Source organism: Thunnus albacares, chromosome 24, assembly GCF_914725855.1.
Source record: "Thunnus albacares chromosome 24, fThuAlb1.1, whole genome shotgun sequence".
NCBI classification, from domain to species: Eukaryota; Metazoa; Chordata; class Actinopteri; order Scombriformes; family Scombridae; genus Thunnus; species Thunnus albacares.
Genome location: NC_058129.1, coordinates 14,486,425 through 14,504,527, shown reverse-complemented (window position 1 = coordinate 14,504,527; position 18,103 = coordinate 14,486,425). Strand labels below are relative to the sequence as shown.

Sequence of the window (18,103 nt, the reverse complement as noted above, 5' to 3'; positions counted from 1 at the left end):
CTCCTCTTCAGGCTCCATCCTGTGCACACCACCTTGAAATGTTTTTATTTCTACAGTATTGGGCTCTGAATTTCCCTTTTTGACTGTATTTTCAGTTTATGTAGGGAATACATTAATTTTTTGCCGGATAAGATCACTTCTCAAACAACTTTTGTGCAGCAAAACTGTTGGTAGCACTTTCATCTGCATTTTTTTGTTTTAACGTGTAACTGATCAGAAGAAATTACAGCCTTTTTCATTATGAAAAAGTGGACATACTACCAATATTACTGCCACACAAAAGGAGATTGAGCAAGTAATTTATTTACCAAATAAGGTGTATTCCTCTGGGAAATCACTTCGCCCTTCGCCATGTTCAATGTCATGTTGTTCATTGCACTTTTTATGCACTTTTGATGATGGTAATTACTACTTTTATTGGTGTTTGCATTCATTTTGAGTTGCTGTCTGTTTCAGCACCATGAAAGTATTAAATGAATTATTTCTTTCTTTAAAAAGATTAAAGCCCCTATGTGTAGTATTTGAAAAATTGTGACTTTAGCGACTCCTAGTATCAAATAAGACAGCAATGTATGCAATTTTATGTACTTATCCCATGAATCTGAGACACTGAAATTAGCGGACTGAAGCAAGAACGTCACATTTTTGTGCAAAAACATCTAAAGAACCAAAAAAAATCCCGCACACTGAATAGATGCATCCAAAATGTTGATTTATTGAGCACAATTATGATGTTTTGACTTCACGTCTTCATTAGGTTTCACAATTTTTCTACAAACAAAAGCTTCTTCTCTCAGAATAATTTGCTAAAATCACAAAAAAATCTACACATATGGATTTTAACCAACAGGGCTACTCCAAACTTTTCAGAATGATTACTAGCATGAAAGTTAAGCATGTTGCAGTATGCTGTTAATGTTTTTTCTGTTTTTGACTGTTGGATTTCAGGTCACATGGTCAACATTAATTACAACACTAGTTTAATTTCCCTACGTTTCTTTTTCACAAAGGCACCTGCACAGAAAATGGAAAAGTCTACTCCAACAATGATATGTGGAACCCAGAGCCGTGTCGGATCTGTGTGTGCGATATGGGGACCGCCGTGTGTGAGAACGTGGTATGTGAGGACCTCGGCAACTGCCAGAAAACTGTGACCCCAGAGGGCGAGTGCTGCCCCGTGTGTTTGACTCCAGCATCAACATCAACTCCCAGTACAGACCCAACAGCAGGTAAATGTCATTTATTCTGTCACCTTATTGAGGGCTTGTTGTGCTACTTTTAAAATATTCCACCCTGTTTTCATCCTCGGTTGCAGCTGCAGAGTCGAAAGGCGAAAGCTGCACAGTGGAGGGGGAGCTTTACCAGCACAACGACATCTGGAAACCCGAACCTTGTCACGTGTGTGTCTGTGACAACGGCGTCGCCATCTGTGATGAGGTGCAGTGTGAAATCCTGTCGAACTGCGAGAAGGTCGTCACACCTGAGGGAGAGTGCTGCCCTGTGTGTGATAGCTTCGCCAGTGCCAGCAGGATGATTGGTGAGAGGGACAAGAGGAACTGTTGTAAAAAATTTGGTGGTTTCAGACATCATTAGTTACAGAAATATCAATTATATCAATTATATCAACATTGACACACATATCAATTATGTTAATTTTACTATAATTGTTTTTTGTAGTGCTTTACGATTATAGCATGATCAAGTGTCAATTTAATTAAAGAGTTATTAGAAATTAACTACTAAACTACTAAATTGCATACATTTAAGAGAGTATATCACTGTGTAGATGAAGTTGAAGTATAAATGTAATTAACTTTCTTATTTTTCCCATATTTTCTTTAAGCAATCATGGGTTACAAGGTAAGTCACAATTACTACTAACATGGATTCATATTACAATAATTGTGTTAACTATTAGTTGTTCTTTTGATAAAAAATAATATTGATTTATTTGCTTTATAGGGACAGAAAGGTGAACCTGGTGATATCCCATATGTAAGTAATTACAATGACAATGCATCCAATTAAATCTCTTATAGGATGTTTTCTGTGTCTTTTTGAAAAGTCTTAATGATGTTTTTTTCTATCAGGTGGTGGGGCTCCCTGGACATTCAGGACCCGCGGTGGGTTTTTACTGCTTTTACTCTCTCTATGGATAACTAGACAATTTATGATATATTTTTTAGTTAAGCACAAAGAAGAAAAATAGTCAAATAAAGGATTTTCTTCCTTATAATATATCTAAACATGCTAATTTGGACTCTAGAGGGCGCCAACATTGTAACAGCTGCATCTATTATAACTTAGCAGGAGCAAACATTGTACAGCAATCTTTTTTTTTTTCTCCAAGTATTTGTGATTGAAAAAAAATAAGTTTTATGTACAGTGCATGCTGATTGTGTGTGATAGAAACATGCTGGTGAGGCAGACAGGCATATTTGATGCTGCCCTTCATTTAAAGAGTGCAGACAGCACAGAGTTACATGCAGGTTTCTGGTGGAAAACTAAAGGATATAGTGCAATAATCATTGGAACCAGGAAGGCAAAAGACATTAAAATGTATATATAATATTCTGTGCAAAGACTGATGAGCCTGTATTGAAATGCTGATGACTGTAATGCACTGTAGCACATTTTGCCAGCAGATTGAAGACAATGGCTTTGATGGTTGTATACAGCAAATCTCATCCATAAACATTTTTATTTATCTCATGTGTTTCTGGTTCAGGGTCCTCCAGGAGCTCAGGGACCCACTGGACCAAGAGGCTTTAAAGGCAGACGGGTAAGCATGTGATCATCTGTCAAACTATTCTGATGGCATAGGTTTTTATTTACAGAAAAACGTGACAATCTTAGTGTTGAAACTAGTGTTTTAACTGGCTGGATCATCTCCTCTGAACTTTGTACTTAAATTTTTGTACTCTTCTTTCACTTCATCAGTTTGTATATAAATCAGACACCAACTCCTTGTTAACATAAAAATGCTTTTCTATTTTGCAACCTAAAAATCCCCTGTAGAATCTAATCTGTTGACACTTTGCAGTTTGTCAACACCTGCTTAACCTAAAATACCTGAAATATGAACTGATATGAGTTCACATCCAGCGAATTTATGCATAGTGCTACATTCAGCTGCAGCAAATGAGTGTTAGTGAAGGAATCAGATGTTTACTCATTCATTTAATCACTATTCCAAACACACTAGTGGTCTATTAGAACCAAAATCACAAATTGTAATTTAAAAAAACTACCAATCTTACCAGAGGAGCGATAATTTGGTTTAAATGAACAAGGTATAATGTTATGAAGATGCTAAATGTATCCGATTTAACAAATGATTAATTAATTGTCTTTGCTATCCATCATTAATGAAATTTCACCACACAAACTGCAGGGATTCACGGGGCCTCCAGGATTTGATGGAGAGCCCGGTGTTCCAGGAAATCCAGGAGAGCCAGGACCCCCAGGCCAGCCCTCCCCTCCTGGGGTGAGTGTCTCATCTCTGTAGAAGAAATACAGCAGTTTATCAGAATATTAAACCGCTCCTCTACAACGCTTTAAACATTTAATTGAAATCATTCTCCTCCTAAAAGGGACACCTGGTGTCACAGATGGCTTCAGGTTTCGGTGAGAAGTCTGGTCTGGCTTCAATGGTGTCAGGAACAAGGGTGAGTGCTGCAGAGCTCTATTAAAGCAACTGTTAAAGACATATTTTGCATTTATGCAAAGTTAGGAAGTTTGCTATGGGATAAAATATAAAGGAGAGTGTGTGAATTGTTGCTTTTTTCAGGGTGAAGCAGGACCACGAGGACCTCCAGGACAGGCCGGTTCACAAGTAAGTTTTCTTCAACTTTCTAAGAACACAAGACTTGATGTATGAACATATTTACAAGTTTCTAAACTGAAATGATTTTACCTCACCACTCTTGTTCAGGGCCCAAGCGGCGGTCAGGGAATCCCAGGAGAAGCTGGAGAACCAGGATTAATGGTGGGACTCTTCTGCTTCCTAATTTCAATTTTATCCGAATCAAGTGTGTGTGGAGATCAAACCTTGTTACTAAACCAGTGATGTTGGAATTGAGTCAAACTAATCTGTATTGAACCTGTCAAAAATTGTGACATTTCCTTGTTTTTGTTTGTCCACAGGGTGAGCCAGGTCATCGAGGACCAGATGGCCCACCAGGAAAAGCTGGACCCGATGTGAGTGAAACATACATGCATCTGTTTTTGTTGGCATCAGTGCTGTCATTAGCATTAGACATTAGTCATTATCACTAACTGTTAATATTTTCAGTGGTTATTTACCAGTAATGATTACATTTTTTTTCTTCTCAGGGAGAAGCTGGACCTGCTGGTGCAACAGGAGAATCAGGATTCCCTGGATCACCGGTAACCAACCATTTCCAAATGTTCATACTAAAACTAAATGACTATATTACAAATCCCCAACCAGTGACACAGTCAAGCCATAATGAAATAAAATGGTGCACTGACATCTATACGCACATCATCTCTCCTAATATAGCATATGTGCATAGAATTTGATCTATAGACAGATGCTCTTTGCTGCCCCCAGTGTGTGTCATTTTATATTACAGCGTTTAGTGTAAATGACAAAATCACAACAGCCAAGAATCCACACAGTTTAATATTTGAACTTGCACATCTACAAAGTGACATCTAATGGCAGCAGGAACTTGCCCTCAGTGAAACAACATTAGAGACCAGTAAAATTTGGGCATAATTCAAAGGATGTTAGTTTACTGTTTGCAGACAAGAGAGCCTGAAAATGTTGGAATGTGCATGTTTGTCAGGAAATTTTAATTTTATTAGGTGGTTAGTTGGCCGAATTGTATTGTGCATTCATTGTTTGAATCTAATGTTTTATTTGATCATGTAAAGTATATGTCAATAAACCTATTGACTCTAAACTAGGGTGCGAGAGGATTCCCTGGTCTTCCAGGTCTTCCAGGACTGAAAGGTCACAAGGTAAGTTATGTTTAATTGAAAAGTCAAACGCTGCCTTTTCAGACTTAATTTTTTATTTTTTTTACTCTTGAGACACGTCTGGAACTTGAATATGAATTTGAATCTTTCCATCAGGGTATGATCGGACTTCTCGGGCCAAGAGGAGAGACTGGAGCAATTGGTTCCAAGGTATGAACCTGTCGCCTGATCCTGTGATTCCCAAAGTGGACTCTATTAATTAATAATTAGATTCCTAGTATATTAAGAGAATGAACAAGAGGATTAGGGAGGCTGAATCATTGGCTACACACTGTATATCATTGTTGGAGGTGTTAAGAACTACTTTAAAGATGTTCTTAATAGCTCCATGCTGCTCTTAAGAACCTTCATCGTCCTATAAAACCTTTGCTGTGAGATTTCGTTAAATTTTTCAAATCAGCAGCTGCTTTGGGATCACTTGAGCATTTTTTCTTCTATTATTTTAAATTATTTAAAGTCACACAGAATGACTAACCTAACCAGAGAACCATGAAGGAATAATTTACTTTACAAAATATTTAACAAAAGATCATATTGATGGACAGTTATTTAATGCCAGCCATTATTTACTGTTTTTTTTCTTTTATAAAACTGCACTGTGCAAACCTGCTTCCTTTTTGTGTTTTGCAGGGTAAATCCGGTACGCCCGGTACAATGGGTCCTCCAGGTCCACCGGTAGGCAACGCATGCTGTAAACAGATCACCAGAGCAGTTTATATAGAGTCACATGTCATTCACACAGATACTAAGCACATCTTCTGTTTCAGGGGCCCGTTGGCTTGCAGGGAGAAAGAGGCAGAGCTGGCCCAACTGGTCCTACTGTAAGAAGAACACATTTACATCCATTTGAAAAATGTCCAAAAGTGTGAAAAGATGTTGAAGAATTGAAACATTTTCTGTCTATCTCAGGGAAAACGCGGAGCACCCGGCCATGTTGGTAAACCAGGTCCTCTGGTAAGGATTTATATCTTCAGTATAAATTAATTTAAACTGTAATATAAGTCACAATGTCCAATTTTAAACATATTTTATTCAACTACAGGGTCCAATGGGAATCCTTGGTGTGCCAGGTTTCCCTGGTAGCCCAGGAATGAAGGTGAGATTGATTGATAGTTTTGTGAGTCATTTCGAGATTGGCGAAGATTTGGTACAATGTAAATCCATATAGGGCTTTATAATGTTTGTAATCTTTCTGATCTTGAATTGGAGGGAACAGTACCTGAAAATGTTGGTAATCTTTATGGTATCACTTGATTTGAGTAAATTTGAGATATTGGAAAAACTTGACAGCCAATCCAATTTGTTGTAGTTATTTCACAATATAGACATACAGCAGTACTTTGACACAGTTTAATAGCATCATCGATTTGTCAGGATCGCAAGTAGAAAATTAGACTTTTGTTCTGACAAATTTAGACAAAATAAGTCATTATAAAGTCCTTGAATAAGACCTGAATCTGTCCTCTGGTGCAGGGTGAAGCAGGTCCGACAGGTGTGAGAGGAAGTCCAGGACAGCAGGGAACCAGAGGGGATGCTGGTCATGTCGGACCATCCGGGCCCACAGGACTGCAGGTGTGTCATGATATCAACATCCTGTCTAAGTGAGCACATTCTGTAGGGAGATATTATAATTTGGGATTACTTTTTATTACTAATTATCTTTTCTTTTTTTTTTAACAGGGTGCTGAAGGACCTGATGGAGCTCCAGGTGCCCGTGGCCAATCAGTGAGTGTCAGAATGTCAGATTTACAATAAATCTCTCAGTTAATGAGAGGTGTTTTTACATAAAATCTTATGAATATATCTAAAAGTTTAAATATTATAGATATTTATGAAGTTTTAATTGATTATTTTTTTGATTGTGTGACTGCTCCTCCTCCCCCCCAGGGTGTAGCAGGTGTCCAGGGACCAGCAGGGCTGCTGGGTCCCCCCGGCCCTCCTGGCCCCCAGGGAACTACAGGAGCACCAGGACCAAAAGGCCAATTGGTATGAGCTCTAATTTTGAATATATATTTGTAACTTATGAAACCTAATGTGTTGACTGAGGTCATTTAATCTTTTTTTTTCATCTGATCTTTTCCTTTTTCACAGGGTGATGTTGGCGTGCCTGGATTCAAAGGAGAAGCTGGAGCTAAGGGAGAAAGAGTAAGTTTTCCAAAAAACATCCTGACATAAAGAATAATTTTAATTGTATGTCATGTAATGTAATTGTTGGAAGGCTGATTGTCTGGTTATTGATTTGCTGTGTCATGTTAGGGTGACCACGGTGCTCCGGGTCCGTTGGGCCCAATGGGAGAGGATGGGAAGCGCGGACCCCGAGGTGATGCCGGGTCCATCGGTCCTGCAGGACCTCCAGGAGAGACAGTGAGATGACTTTTTCTTGGGAATGTGGGATTCTTGGGAAAAGACATTTACTTTATACTCTTGAATCTGACACAAAAACCATACTTTCTTTCTATATAATGTAAATTTTCGCTTAAAAAGTCTTTATTCACCTTTGTCCACTTAATATTTACGTAACTGAGAATCATTAATTCATTTTAGGGTGCTCCAGGAAACAGAGGTTTCCCTGGTGCAGATGGTTTACCAGGCCAGAAGGTGAGTGGATGACAGCAGAATTGAACTAATGTGATTATTCCGAGCATTATCTTCATCATCTCTGTTTCTGTGATTTTCAACAATTGATGTTTGGTTGAAACAGGGAGCCCAGGGTGAAAGAGGGGTGTCAGGATTGACCGGCACCAAAGGTTTAGACGGAGATCCAGGACGGACCGGAGAGCCAGGTTTAACTGGAGCTCGGGTAAGACAGACATATGTGTCTGCTCTTGTTGTCTATTCTTGATGTGAGAATAGTTCCAATCCTCTATAAGTACTATTATCATGTCTTTATCACCTCACCCTTAACTGGGGAATTTTGGTGAGGAGGAAAATATATACAGTGTGTTTCTTCCAAAGTTCTCCAAAAATATGACCCTTGAAACACATAAAATCTGACTGCATGAAACTGAGGATGAAACATCAGTAACCTGTTAATCTAAGGTGGATCTCTGACATATTATTTCACAGGGTCTGACAGGACCTATTGGGGCTCAGGGATCAGAGGGAAAGCAAGGACCAACGGTATGCAAAACTTTCAAGTGTGTTTCTTTAGTTCCCAAACTAGCTAATAAACAACTCAGTCTTGCGCCAAACCCAGAGTACAGCATATATATTATTTGTTGCATGACAACATATATTAACATTTCTTTCTGTCTTTGCAGGGCTCATCAGGAGAGGATGGGAAACCAGGCCCTGCTGGCTCTACTGGAAACCGAGGGTCAATTGGACAGATGGGCCTGCCAGGACCAAAAGGCTTTGCTGTCAGTGTGAAGTTTGTCACTTGCTGAGTTTACCAGACAAATATTATGTGTCTTTAGAAAAAAGTACAAAAAAACAAATAAGACAGTATTTTATACTGTTGGAATGAGCAGCTTCCATTTTCCTTTTTTTGTCAAATTTTACTTGTAGAATATAAAATGTAAAATATAAACATAAGTTTTATAAAACTTTGTTCATTAGAGTTTTAACATGGAGTTTGTTTTTTTGGGATCTAATTGATCCCAAATATGAGTGACATCACTCTGAAAGATGATATAGTCTTTGTACATAACCCATAAAACATCACTACTTTTGTACATATTTGGTTTTTAAGATCAGTAGAAAAAAAATATGTAAAGGAAAAAAATTGCTTGATTTTGCAAATTTTCTTACAAAAACAGATGTTAAGTATGAGAAGGAGTTAAATATTTTAAAAGCACATTTTTATTATGATTTATTATAATAACGCTGGTAACTCAACAGATAATGATATGATTTTGGGTGTTGATTTTTAGGGTGATGCTGGGAAGATTGGAGAGGCTGGCACCCCTGGACCTCCAGGTCAAAGGGTATGTTATTTTCACTAATGGATTAAAATAATTAATATTTTTTGTGGGACTCTGTCAAGGAACAAACTTGATAAATACTGTGACTGTCTTGTAGGGAGTGAATGGAAAAGAAGGAGAGGAGGGCGCTGCTGGTCCACCTGGCCCAGCTGTAAGCATCTTTCTCTGTAGAAACAGTACGTCAACAATTTAATAATATTATGTTGAGATCATGTTAAAACTCAATTTGCATTCCTCCAGGGTACTGCAGGGAAGAGAGGAGAGCAGGGACCTCAGGGAGTGATCGGTTTCCAGGTATATACCATTAATTAATTTTAAAAATATATATTTTGAGGACAAACTGCTTGCCAGTTGACTGTTGTTTTTTAATATATAATTTATTAAATATATGAGCTTTCACAATGATTCACTCTTTAACCGGCATGTTTATACTTGTTCATTATTGCATATTGTAGGGTTTGCCTGGACTGCCAGGAGGACCTGGAGAATCAGGAAAACCAGGTGCTGAGGTAAGACAAAATAATACAAATAATGAATTTGCAAAACATTTCAGATTTTTTTTTTGACACCAGCAGTTTGACAGTTGAGATAATGTACAGTACATCAGTGTAAGCCTATGAGAAACTCTCCATATGCTGATATATATTGAGCATTTCATGTTTTCTTCAGGGTCTTGCTGGAGAGGCAGGGGCTGTTGGTGCTACAGGTCCGAGGGTAAGTCTGTTACTACCTGTAATTACTGACTGACACAGTTTTCCAGTCACTCACAGAGTCTGAATCAGGTGCCTTCCACTCACAAGTCTTAATGTTTCAGCTTTGAATGCATTAAGGGATTGTTTTTGTCTTTAATCCCTGACTTTTCCTGTAGGGAGAAAGAGGCCCTCCAGGAGAGAGAGGTGAAATCGGACCCAACGGACTGCAGGGACCTAAAGGTAGTCCAGGTGGACCAGGACCAGATGGGCCAAAGGTATCACAGTAGATGTTGTACGTAATATCTGAGTTGTTGCATGTAGATCTTGTTTACAGTAAGTCTTACTGTGATATGTGTTTGTGCATTTTAGGGTAACTCTGGTCCAAAAGGGAGTGTCGGAGAACCAGGAGGTCCAGGACTTCAGGGGATGCCAGGGGATAGAGGTATCTCAGGACCCTCAGGCCCAAAGGGAGATGCTGTAAGTTAAAGAGTATGATTAATTCTCCAGCAAAGATGCACAGACACCAGTTTAATCATATTCCTCAGTAAAGAAGAAAATACAGTATCTGCTAGTGGGGTTTCTCTCAAAATTCCTCAAGTTCTTTTGGGGTTGTCAAAAGTAATACTGGAAAATGCTGTCAATCACTAACATCGGAAAACGTCTTCTTTCTTCAGGGCTCTGTTGGAGACAAAGGACTTGAGGGCAAAGCAGGAGCTGACGGTGCACGGGTGAGTTTACAGTTTATTGCAATTTATTGCAGATTTCTCAGAAAGTGAAAACAAAAGTTTGTGGCAAATTATTTGACCTGATGGCCCTGCATGAGGGTGAAAATCTCAATATCAGCAGAAATGATTCATAAATTAGCCGCTACACTACGGTAAACCATAGTATAAGAAAATTATTTTCAAAATTCATACAATATTCCTAATATATTTTTTGTTTTATTGAAAGGGTCTTCCTGGACCTGTTGGACCTGCTGGTTCCAGTGGACCCAATGGCGAGAAGGTGAGATCAAAAGCATGACTTTTAGCATTTACTTTAAACCCGGAAATGTGATTGTTCAGGTTTGTGTTATCAGCTCATGTTAGCTCATGTTTCTTTGAAAAATACTACTGCAAAATCACTAGAATTGCTAAAATATTGACTGTATTTTAGCAAAATTGAGAAGTAGATAGAAAATTTTAAAAGAACAATATAGGTATCAAATCAAAAAGATGGAAAACGCAAACTATGATATGCATCTTGCTACACAACAAGTAACTGTGTAAAAGCTCTTCCACTTTTGATTCAAGATTTAATAGCCCACTTGATACATGATATGCCATGATCATAATAAATGATTTCAAAGTCTTTCAAACCTTAAACCTTTGGCTTTGTTATAAATGAAACAATAAATTATTTCCATGTTTTAGGAACTTTCTAAATGAATTTGACTACTGTTCCTTTATTTCAGGGTGAAACCGGACCACCAGGACCTGCAGGTCGCCGAGGGTCAAGAGGAATAGCTGTCAGTAGAACCTACTTTATCTTATATCTGAATTGAATGGATGTACTTCCTTCTCTTCATTTTTAAAGCGTACATTTATGATATTAACAGGGTTCTGCTGGTGAGCCTGGTCCAACTGGTGCGGTCGGTTTCCCTGGATCTGCTGTAAGTAGTTACTAAGACAGCTAACATGGCTTTCATATTGAAATTATATCAATAAATATCTGCAAACTGCAAAATCACAGCCAAAGGTTCAAACATCATAAAGCATATAAAACTTCCTTCCCAGGGTATTGAGGGTAAGCCTGGGGCCAAAGGTGATGCAGGTGAGCCAGGCAAGAAGGGAGAAGGAGGATCACCTGGACCACAGGGGACGGCTGGGAAACCTGGACCACAGGTATGCATTAAAAACATGAAGGGTCACATAAACTTCTTTTCAAAACATCAAAGATAAAACAATTTCTAAAAAATATTTTGGTCTGAAATCATGATGTAAAGACCCAGTAAAAGGCAAAGACTGTTTGTATTGACTTACAATGTAAAAAACATGTAAAACACGTCAGTTAAGGTAAAAAAAAAAAATCCTAATTATTATTTGTAAAGTAGTTTTGCTCGTCTCATTACTCTGTTTTAAGATATTTAAGATGATTTAATCTAACCATGTGTGTTTGTGTTTGCAGGGGCCTGTTGGTGTGACTGGATTGAAAGGCGGCAGAGGAACACAAGGTCAAACGGTAAGTTAGGCTCTATATTTTGGCCAAACAGTCTATTTCTGTAAACAACTATACAAGTGTTATTTACATTATCATCATTAAAGTATTCCTTATTGGTCATGTTTTCTTTCCACAGGGCTCTCCTGGTTTCCCTGGGTTACCTGGAGGAATTGGACCACCTGGCTCTGTTGTGAGTTAGTCTGTTACTTAAAGGGGACATATCATGCACATTTCCAGGTCTATATGTATGTTCTGGGGCTCTACTGGGATATCTTTGCATGATTTACAGTTCAAAAACTCTTTATCTTATACTGACCCCTCAGTTCAGTCTCTGTCTGAAACAGACACCTACCTGAAACAGAAACCAGGTCAAGGCCCCCCTCCCAATGAGCCCCCTCTGTTCTGATTCTTTGGCTCCCATAGACTACGTAAACAAACAATAGCAGTCGGATTTTGGTTACTTTTCTCATTCTTTACATGAAATATAAACTTCTCAAATACATCTGTAAATGTTTGTGCCCGAATCCGATCCAAAATATGCAAGTGGACAATATGAACAACCAGTGGAACAACCTTAGTGACAGACTTACCAACAAAGGCTACCAACGGATGGCCGTTTGCGGGCATGTGCGAACGATCTGACATCCATTCAATAGAAAAGTAGATGTAACGTGGCTTTTGACTTGAAGGCAACATTTTTACATACATTAATCTCGTGTTTTGGAACTTTGCACATGTTTAACATAGACATTTGGCATCATAACAGTATATAAATGAGTGAAAATCACAAAAAACATGTGGTATGTCTCCTTTAATAAACCTTAGATTAATGTGGCGCTTCAGTTTCACTACAACAGAAATATACTAAAACTGTCGAATGAACCACTGTTTTCAGTCGTCAACCACTTTCAAGATCTCAGTGGGTTTCACTTTACTTTGCAGACTCTCATCACTGTTAGAGTGTCACTACATAAACAGTTACACTTTTAAAGATTTGTACTGAGGAGAAATCATGTGTATGTGCCAGGGTGCTGTTGGGGCAGACGGGAACATCGGCACTCCAGGAAAGCAAGGCCCTGCTGGAATTCGAGGGGAGATTGGAGCCTCTGGACTTCAAGGAGAGAGTGGACCTCCAGGCCCAGCAGGCAGTGCTGGAGAGAAGGGAGAGTCTGGAGAGGATGGTCCTCCGGTAAGGTGCAAGGAGGAGTTTAAAAACATATCCTCCAACAACCATACACAAATAAATCCTGACAAATTTCTATTGCTTGTCTTCATTCATTGTCTCTTGTCACTCTCAACTCTTGTGTTTCTCCGTCAGGGTCCTGATGGGCCTCCTGGACCTGCTGGCACCTCAGGACAGCGAGGCATTGTGGGTCAGCCTGGACTCAGAGGAGAGAGAGGCATGCTGGGACTGCCAGGTCCTGCTGTATGTATTCCTGTTGCTTATTGTTAGCCATTCGTGTTGAACCACTGAGTGAATCATCAGGAGTCTTTAGATGATGACGTTGGTGTTTATTTGTTTCTCAGGGTCCACCAGGAAAACCTGGAGCATTTGGAATTAAGGGCGGCAAAGGGCCTGCTGGTGGAGTTGGTTTACCAGGAGCCACCGGGCCAAGAGGAGATGCTGGCCCAGAGGTTTTTCCTGCCAATCTGAGTCATTTCACAGCTTGTTTAGCTAATTTTTTTACTTAGATTTTTTTGCAGCAAATATTGCTTTTTTCTTGAGAACATGAACCAAATAGAAAAAGTTGTTTTGAATACCAAAAAAAAGTTGACAAAGAATATTGTTTTTCTGATTTCAGCTCCAGAAATACAATTTTAACTATTTGGCATTAAACGTTTTCTCCAAAACACAAAACTTCAAAGCCACAGTATCTCAGAAACTGACATATACTTAAATGCAAAAAGGCTACTCTAGCTGTTTTCTGTTGAATATGAGAGTCTTTCATCAATATGCAACAAGTTTATCATGTTTGTAGAGTTTAGTATGACAGTCGAGGCATCAAATATATCCACAGTAAATCAATCAGAGTCCAAAATGCCTGTAGAAGTTTAATAGTCTTTGTACAAAATTATTTGTACTATCTGAAAATTGTCTTCCAAGTAATCAAACACTGGAAAAAGAACATGGGCAAGAAAAAAAACTTTGTTAACTTCCTCCCCAACACGTTTTTAATGGATATGTTTTCTTAATTGAAACCTACTGTTATTTTTTTGCTGACGATTTGGCTTTTTATTTCACAGATTTGTGTTTTTGTTCTTCCATTTTCTGTAGTTTGTCACCACATATGCACAGTTTTTGTTTTTTCCTCAGATGAGAAGTTTATCATGTCATTATCTGTGTTTTTAATCAGGGTGTTGCTGGAGCAGAGGGGTCTCCTGGTAATGATGGTCTTGTAGGAGATAGGGTAAGATTTACTGTAATACATGGTGAATGTGCGTGTTTAGTAAGGCGTTTGTTTTTTGTTTGTTTTCTTGCTGTAATCACTAGTGTGTTTTTTACAGGGAGACAGAGGTAATCCTGGTCCAGAGGGTCTGGCTGGTGGCCCAGGTTCTCCAGGAAATGAGGGTCCAGTGGGAATGACCGGCAGTCCAGGACAGAGAGGCGAAAATGTGAGTTTCACCAACAGAAATACAACCAGCTACAAAAAAATGGCTACAGCAAGACAATATTTTGGTTTACAACCATCAAAGAAAAAGAAAATCTTCTCAGAGACTCTCTAGTTATTTCTGTCATGTCATGTCATGTCTGTCATGTTTAGGGTGCCATTGGCTCACCTGGACCCCAAGGAGCATCTGGAGTACGAGGCAAAGTGGTAAGGAAGACATGACAATTTGTCACAATGTTTCTGCCCATAAAACCAGCCAACCCAACAATTCAAAACATTAATCAATCTTTGTACTAATTTAAGTGGGAAACAAAGTATGTTCCAATGACCTGTGTTAAATTTTGATCATGTGTCTGCTTTTAGGGCCCTCAAGGACCCCAAGGAGAGAAAGGAGCAGCAGGAGACCAAGGAGAGAGGGGTCAGAAAGGACACAGAGGTTTCACCGGGCTCCATGGTTTGCCAGGAACTACTGTGAGCAAAATGTTTATGATTTAAAGCTTCAAAAAAGCTGCGTCAGATACTTATATGTCTTTAGATAATTCAAAGGCTTCTATTTTCTGCAATCAACCAGTTTCTGTGTAGAGAAAAGAATAGAAATAAGATAACAGTGAAGGCAACAGCAGATGAGATATCATTCTTTTCTGTTTCAGGGTGCCACAGGGGAGCCAGGAGATAAAGGTATTGTTGGACCAGCCGGGCCTAAGGTAAGTGCATAATAGCACCAGGTGTGCAGTGAAATTTCTCTTTGTTTCTCTTTAATTTCTCTCCTTTATTGCCTTTTTTTACAGTGTCAATCTCTCAATGTCTCAACATTACACAGGGTCCTCCAGGAGTGGTGGGTCCTCCTGGGAAGGAAGGAAACATCGGCCAGCCTGGACCAATGGGTGCCCCTGGAAGCAGAGGATCCAGTGGAGACATCGGGGCACAGGTGATATTTTTTCACATTTTAATAATCAGCTGATGGTCTTATCCTGAGAGAATTACAGTGACTGTAATAATCCAAAATCATTAAAACTTATTAAGATGAAAAATCTTTCTTTGTCAGGGTCCGCCTGGTGAAGCCGGACCCCCCGGCCCTCCAGGCCCTCCTGGACCTCCTACCGCAGGTGTGGAAGACCTCTATGCTGCTCTAGTTGATTATGACGAGAATGGCGGCATGCCGGAAGCTGTGGAATTCGTGGAGGACGATGTTGCGGCTGACCCTCCTCCACTTCCAGAGTTCAACAAAGATGAGGCCCTTCCTAATAAGATCCCAGCCATCCTGCGTGCTGACACTGGCGTCCATGCCACACTGAAGACCCTCAGTGGACATCTGCAGAACCTCCGCAATCCTGACGGCAGCAAGATAAACCCTGCAAAAACATGCCAGGACATCAAGCAGTGCTACCCTCTGAAAAAGAGCGGTGAGGGTTTTCTTCTCTACTGTTCAGTGCTTACCTAGAGAAACAATTTTTTAATACAAGAACATTTTACAGACTTGTATTTGAATGGATTTTGTTTGTGACTTTGATACAGGTGAGTACTGGATTGATCCAAATCAAGGAAGTATAAAAGATGCCATCAAGGTCTTCTGCAATATGGAAAGTGGTGAAACTTGCATCTCTGCTAATCCAGCCAACATTCCCCGCAAATCATGGTGGACTAAATCCACTCCCAGTGCCAACATACCTGTGTGGTTTGGAGCCGACATGAATGGTGGAAATAGAGTAAGCAAACAAGTTTTATCTCTGCAATATTAATGCTTATGTCATTATTCAAATACATGCATGTTGTGGAAGCTTTGAAATAGTTCAGGACATAAGGGTTTGATAGATGTTTCCATGATGTAAAACAGGTTTCTTGGTGTGCCAGATATTTTGGGGTTCGTTTCTATTCTGAAACATATCTGTTGGTAATAAAAATCTGTATCAAGTCATCTGTGGAATCCAACATGTGCATTTGACAAAAACTGTCTGGCCTGGTTGTAATCATGTCAAATGTGAAATTTAATTTCAGTTCCGCTATGGAAACAAGGAGGAGCAGCCAAACGCGGTGGCAGTTCAGCTGAAGCTGCTGCAGCTTTTGTCCAAAGAGTCACACCAGAACATCACCTACCACTGCAGGAACAGCATAGCCTATAAAGACGAAAAGAACAGCAACCTGAAGAAAGCTCTGGTCCTCAGAGGCTCCAACGGCCAGGAACTGAGAGCACAGGGCAACAACCGTCTGCGATACACTGTCATCGAGGACGGCTGCTTGGTAAGTCATCAACAAAACAAATACCAGCATGTGAAAAAAAAGTAAGCCAGATGTTCTGATTTATCTATTTTTTTCTCCCTCAGAATTCAAATGGTGAGTGGGGCAAGACAGTGATTGAGTACAGGACTCAGACTTCGGCCAGGCTGCCCATCATGGACTTGGCCCCAATGGACATTGGAAAGGCTGATCAAGAGTTTGGCCTGGACATCGGACCTGTGTGCTTCTCATAAAATGCAAACCCCCAATGCAACATGGACAGAAATAGCCCTTTTTTAGAGGAGCAACATCATCATCAGAATTTATAGAATATGGATAAATGACTCCTCTTTCTGTGAACGTACAAGTCGATGAAGGTTAGAAGGTTCATTCAGCTGCCGTTCTTCACACATGGCTGCATTACAGTACTTGCTGCGTCTGCAAAGATTCTGGTGTGAATGAGGACTGGTAGAACGCTGACATTATTTATTCATCTTGTCAATACATCTAGAGCACAAGTACTCTACGGGGAAAGGTGGTACAAATAAATGCCTGAAGTGCTCAACAGGAAACTCAAATTTATGCAAAGTGGGGGGTTACATGGCTTGAAAACTTGCACAAACTGGGAAAACTGCCAGTAATATTAAAACGTAATGACCTGTAATGTCTTTATTAGGAATTTAAAGCAAATTGCGTTAAAATTGAAGGTTTATGGTGAATAAAGACTTATTTTTTAGAAGCTTTTTATTCCAGTAAATGCACATCCACAAGCCTGGCATGGGCAAGAGTTGATATGTCTGTAGTATTCACTTTTGATGGAATAAAACATGAAAATCATGCTTGAACCTAAATTATTATGTTCTGTGCAGGAACCTTATTTACTCCTACAGAAAGTCTTGTTTTATCTCCTTTTACAACTTTCAACTGTAAATGCAACATATGACTGTAAATTACAAATGATTTGTTTATTGTTGACTATGGATGTGGAATAAATGTCTTTCTTTGGAATGACTGTGCTCTTCCCACAAACCCAAGCGAGAAAAGTTGAATAAACACTCACGGAGAGCAAAAATTAGCTTTGAAAATGAGTTCATGTTTTCAGAAATCACCAACAATTAAACCATCTCACCACTGGAGGGAGACAGAGTCATTTATTGGAGTCATCAAATCACAGTTAACTGCTCTCACCTGACATCCCAGGTGTAACAAGTTCTTCGATGGCTGAAATGAAAACCAGCAGTGGGGTTCCACCTCAAGGGGTTTAAAATCAATTAGTGTGTTGTTTTTTTTTTAATGTAGTGTCAACCTATACTTTAGACATGGATTCATCTTGCATGAGTGCTTATTTCTTTAAATTTAACAACACACTGGCTCACTGATTAAAAAAAACAACATAAATCAGACAGTAACCTATTTAATGATCTAATTCCAGCTTGAAAGCATGTCCTGACCGCCTGCT

The 18,103-nt window shown here is 39.4% G+C and overlaps 1 protein-coding gene across 2 annotated transcripts in view; it reads left to right on the top strand.

Annotated features, from left to right (window-relative positions):
* LOC122976717 (collagen alpha-2(V) chain-like) overlaps positions 1-17,719 on the top strand; it is a 30,355-nt gene extending 12,636 nt beyond the window's left edge. The window contains exons 2-55 of one of the 2 annotated variants that reach the window (XM_044345359.1): positions 1,011-1,229; positions 1,310-1,537; positions 1,844-1,860; positions 1,963-1,995; positions 2,091-2,123; positions 2,729-2,782; positions 3,395-3,487; positions 3,594-3,668; positions 3,791-3,835; positions 3,935-3,988; positions 4,147-4,200; positions 4,336-4,389; positions 4,936-4,989; positions 5,104-5,157; positions 5,638-5,682; positions 5,775-5,828; positions 5,917-5,961; positions 6,050-6,103; positions 6,481-6,579; positions 6,688-6,732; positions 6,895-6,993; positions 7,099-7,152; positions 7,264-7,371; positions 7,552-7,605; positions 7,709-7,807; positions 8,074-8,127; positions 8,268-8,366; positions 8,880-8,933; positions 9,028-9,081; positions 9,171-9,224; positions 9,386-9,439; positions 9,600-9,644; positions 9,799-9,897; positions 9,992-10,099; positions 10,297-10,350; positions 10,574-10,627; positions 11,076-11,129; positions 11,220-11,273; positions 11,398-11,505; positions 11,789-11,842; positions 11,958-12,011; positions 12,849-13,010; positions 13,140-13,247; positions 13,349-13,456; positions 14,176-14,229; positions 14,327-14,434; positions 14,584-14,637; positions 14,794-14,901; positions 15,081-15,134; positions 15,251-15,358; positions 15,476-15,833; positions 15,946-16,136; positions 16,426-16,668; positions 16,752-17,719. In XM_044345359.1, the coding sequence (XP_044201294.1) occupies positions 1,011-1,229; positions 1,310-1,537; positions 1,844-1,860; positions 1,963-1,995; positions 2,091-2,123; positions 2,729-2,782; positions 3,395-3,487; positions 3,594-3,668; positions 3,791-3,835; positions 3,935-3,988; positions 4,147-4,200; positions 4,336-4,389; positions 4,936-4,989; positions 5,104-5,157; positions 5,638-5,682; positions 5,775-5,828; positions 5,917-5,961; positions 6,050-6,103; positions 6,481-6,579; positions 6,688-6,732; positions 6,895-6,993; positions 7,099-7,152; positions 7,264-7,371; positions 7,552-7,605; positions 7,709-7,807; positions 8,074-8,127; positions 8,268-8,366; positions 8,880-8,933; positions 9,028-9,081; positions 9,171-9,224; positions 9,386-9,439; positions 9,600-9,644; positions 9,799-9,897; positions 9,992-10,099; positions 10,297-10,350; positions 10,574-10,627; positions 11,076-11,129; positions 11,220-11,273; positions 11,398-11,505; positions 11,789-11,842; positions 11,958-12,011; positions 12,849-13,010; positions 13,140-13,247; positions 13,349-13,456; positions 14,176-14,229; positions 14,327-14,434; positions 14,584-14,637; positions 14,794-14,901; positions 15,081-15,134; positions 15,251-15,358; positions 15,476-15,833; positions 15,946-16,136; positions 16,426-16,668; positions 16,752-16,898 (4,679 nt within the window). In that variant the 3' untranslated portion in view covers positions 16,899-17,719. The remainder of the gene's footprint in view (positions 1-1,010; positions 1,230-1,309; positions 1,538-1,843; positions 1,861-1,962; positions 1,996-2,090; positions 2,124-2,728; positions 2,783-3,394; positions 3,488-3,593; positions 3,669-3,790; positions 3,836-3,934; positions 3,989-4,146; positions 4,201-4,335; positions 4,390-4,935; positions 4,990-5,103; positions 5,158-5,637; positions 5,683-5,774; positions 5,829-5,916; positions 5,962-6,049; positions 6,104-6,480; positions 6,580-6,687; positions 6,733-6,894; positions 6,994-7,098; positions 7,153-7,263; positions 7,372-7,551; positions 7,606-7,708; positions 7,808-8,073; positions 8,128-8,267; positions 8,367-8,879; positions 8,934-9,027; positions 9,082-9,170; positions 9,225-9,385; positions 9,440-9,599; positions 9,645-9,798; positions 9,898-9,991; positions 10,100-10,296; positions 10,351-10,573; positions 10,628-11,075; positions 11,130-11,219; positions 11,274-11,397; positions 11,506-11,788; positions 11,843-11,957; positions 12,012-12,848; positions 13,011-13,139; positions 13,248-13,348; positions 13,457-14,175; positions 14,230-14,326; positions 14,435-14,583; positions 14,638-14,793; positions 14,902-15,080; positions 15,135-15,250; positions 15,359-15,475; positions 15,834-15,945; positions 16,137-16,425; positions 16,669-16,751) is intronic. The other variant, XM_044345358.1, reaches the window with a different exon arrangement.
* The last annotated feature ends 384 nt before the right edge of the window (positions 17,720-18,103 follow it).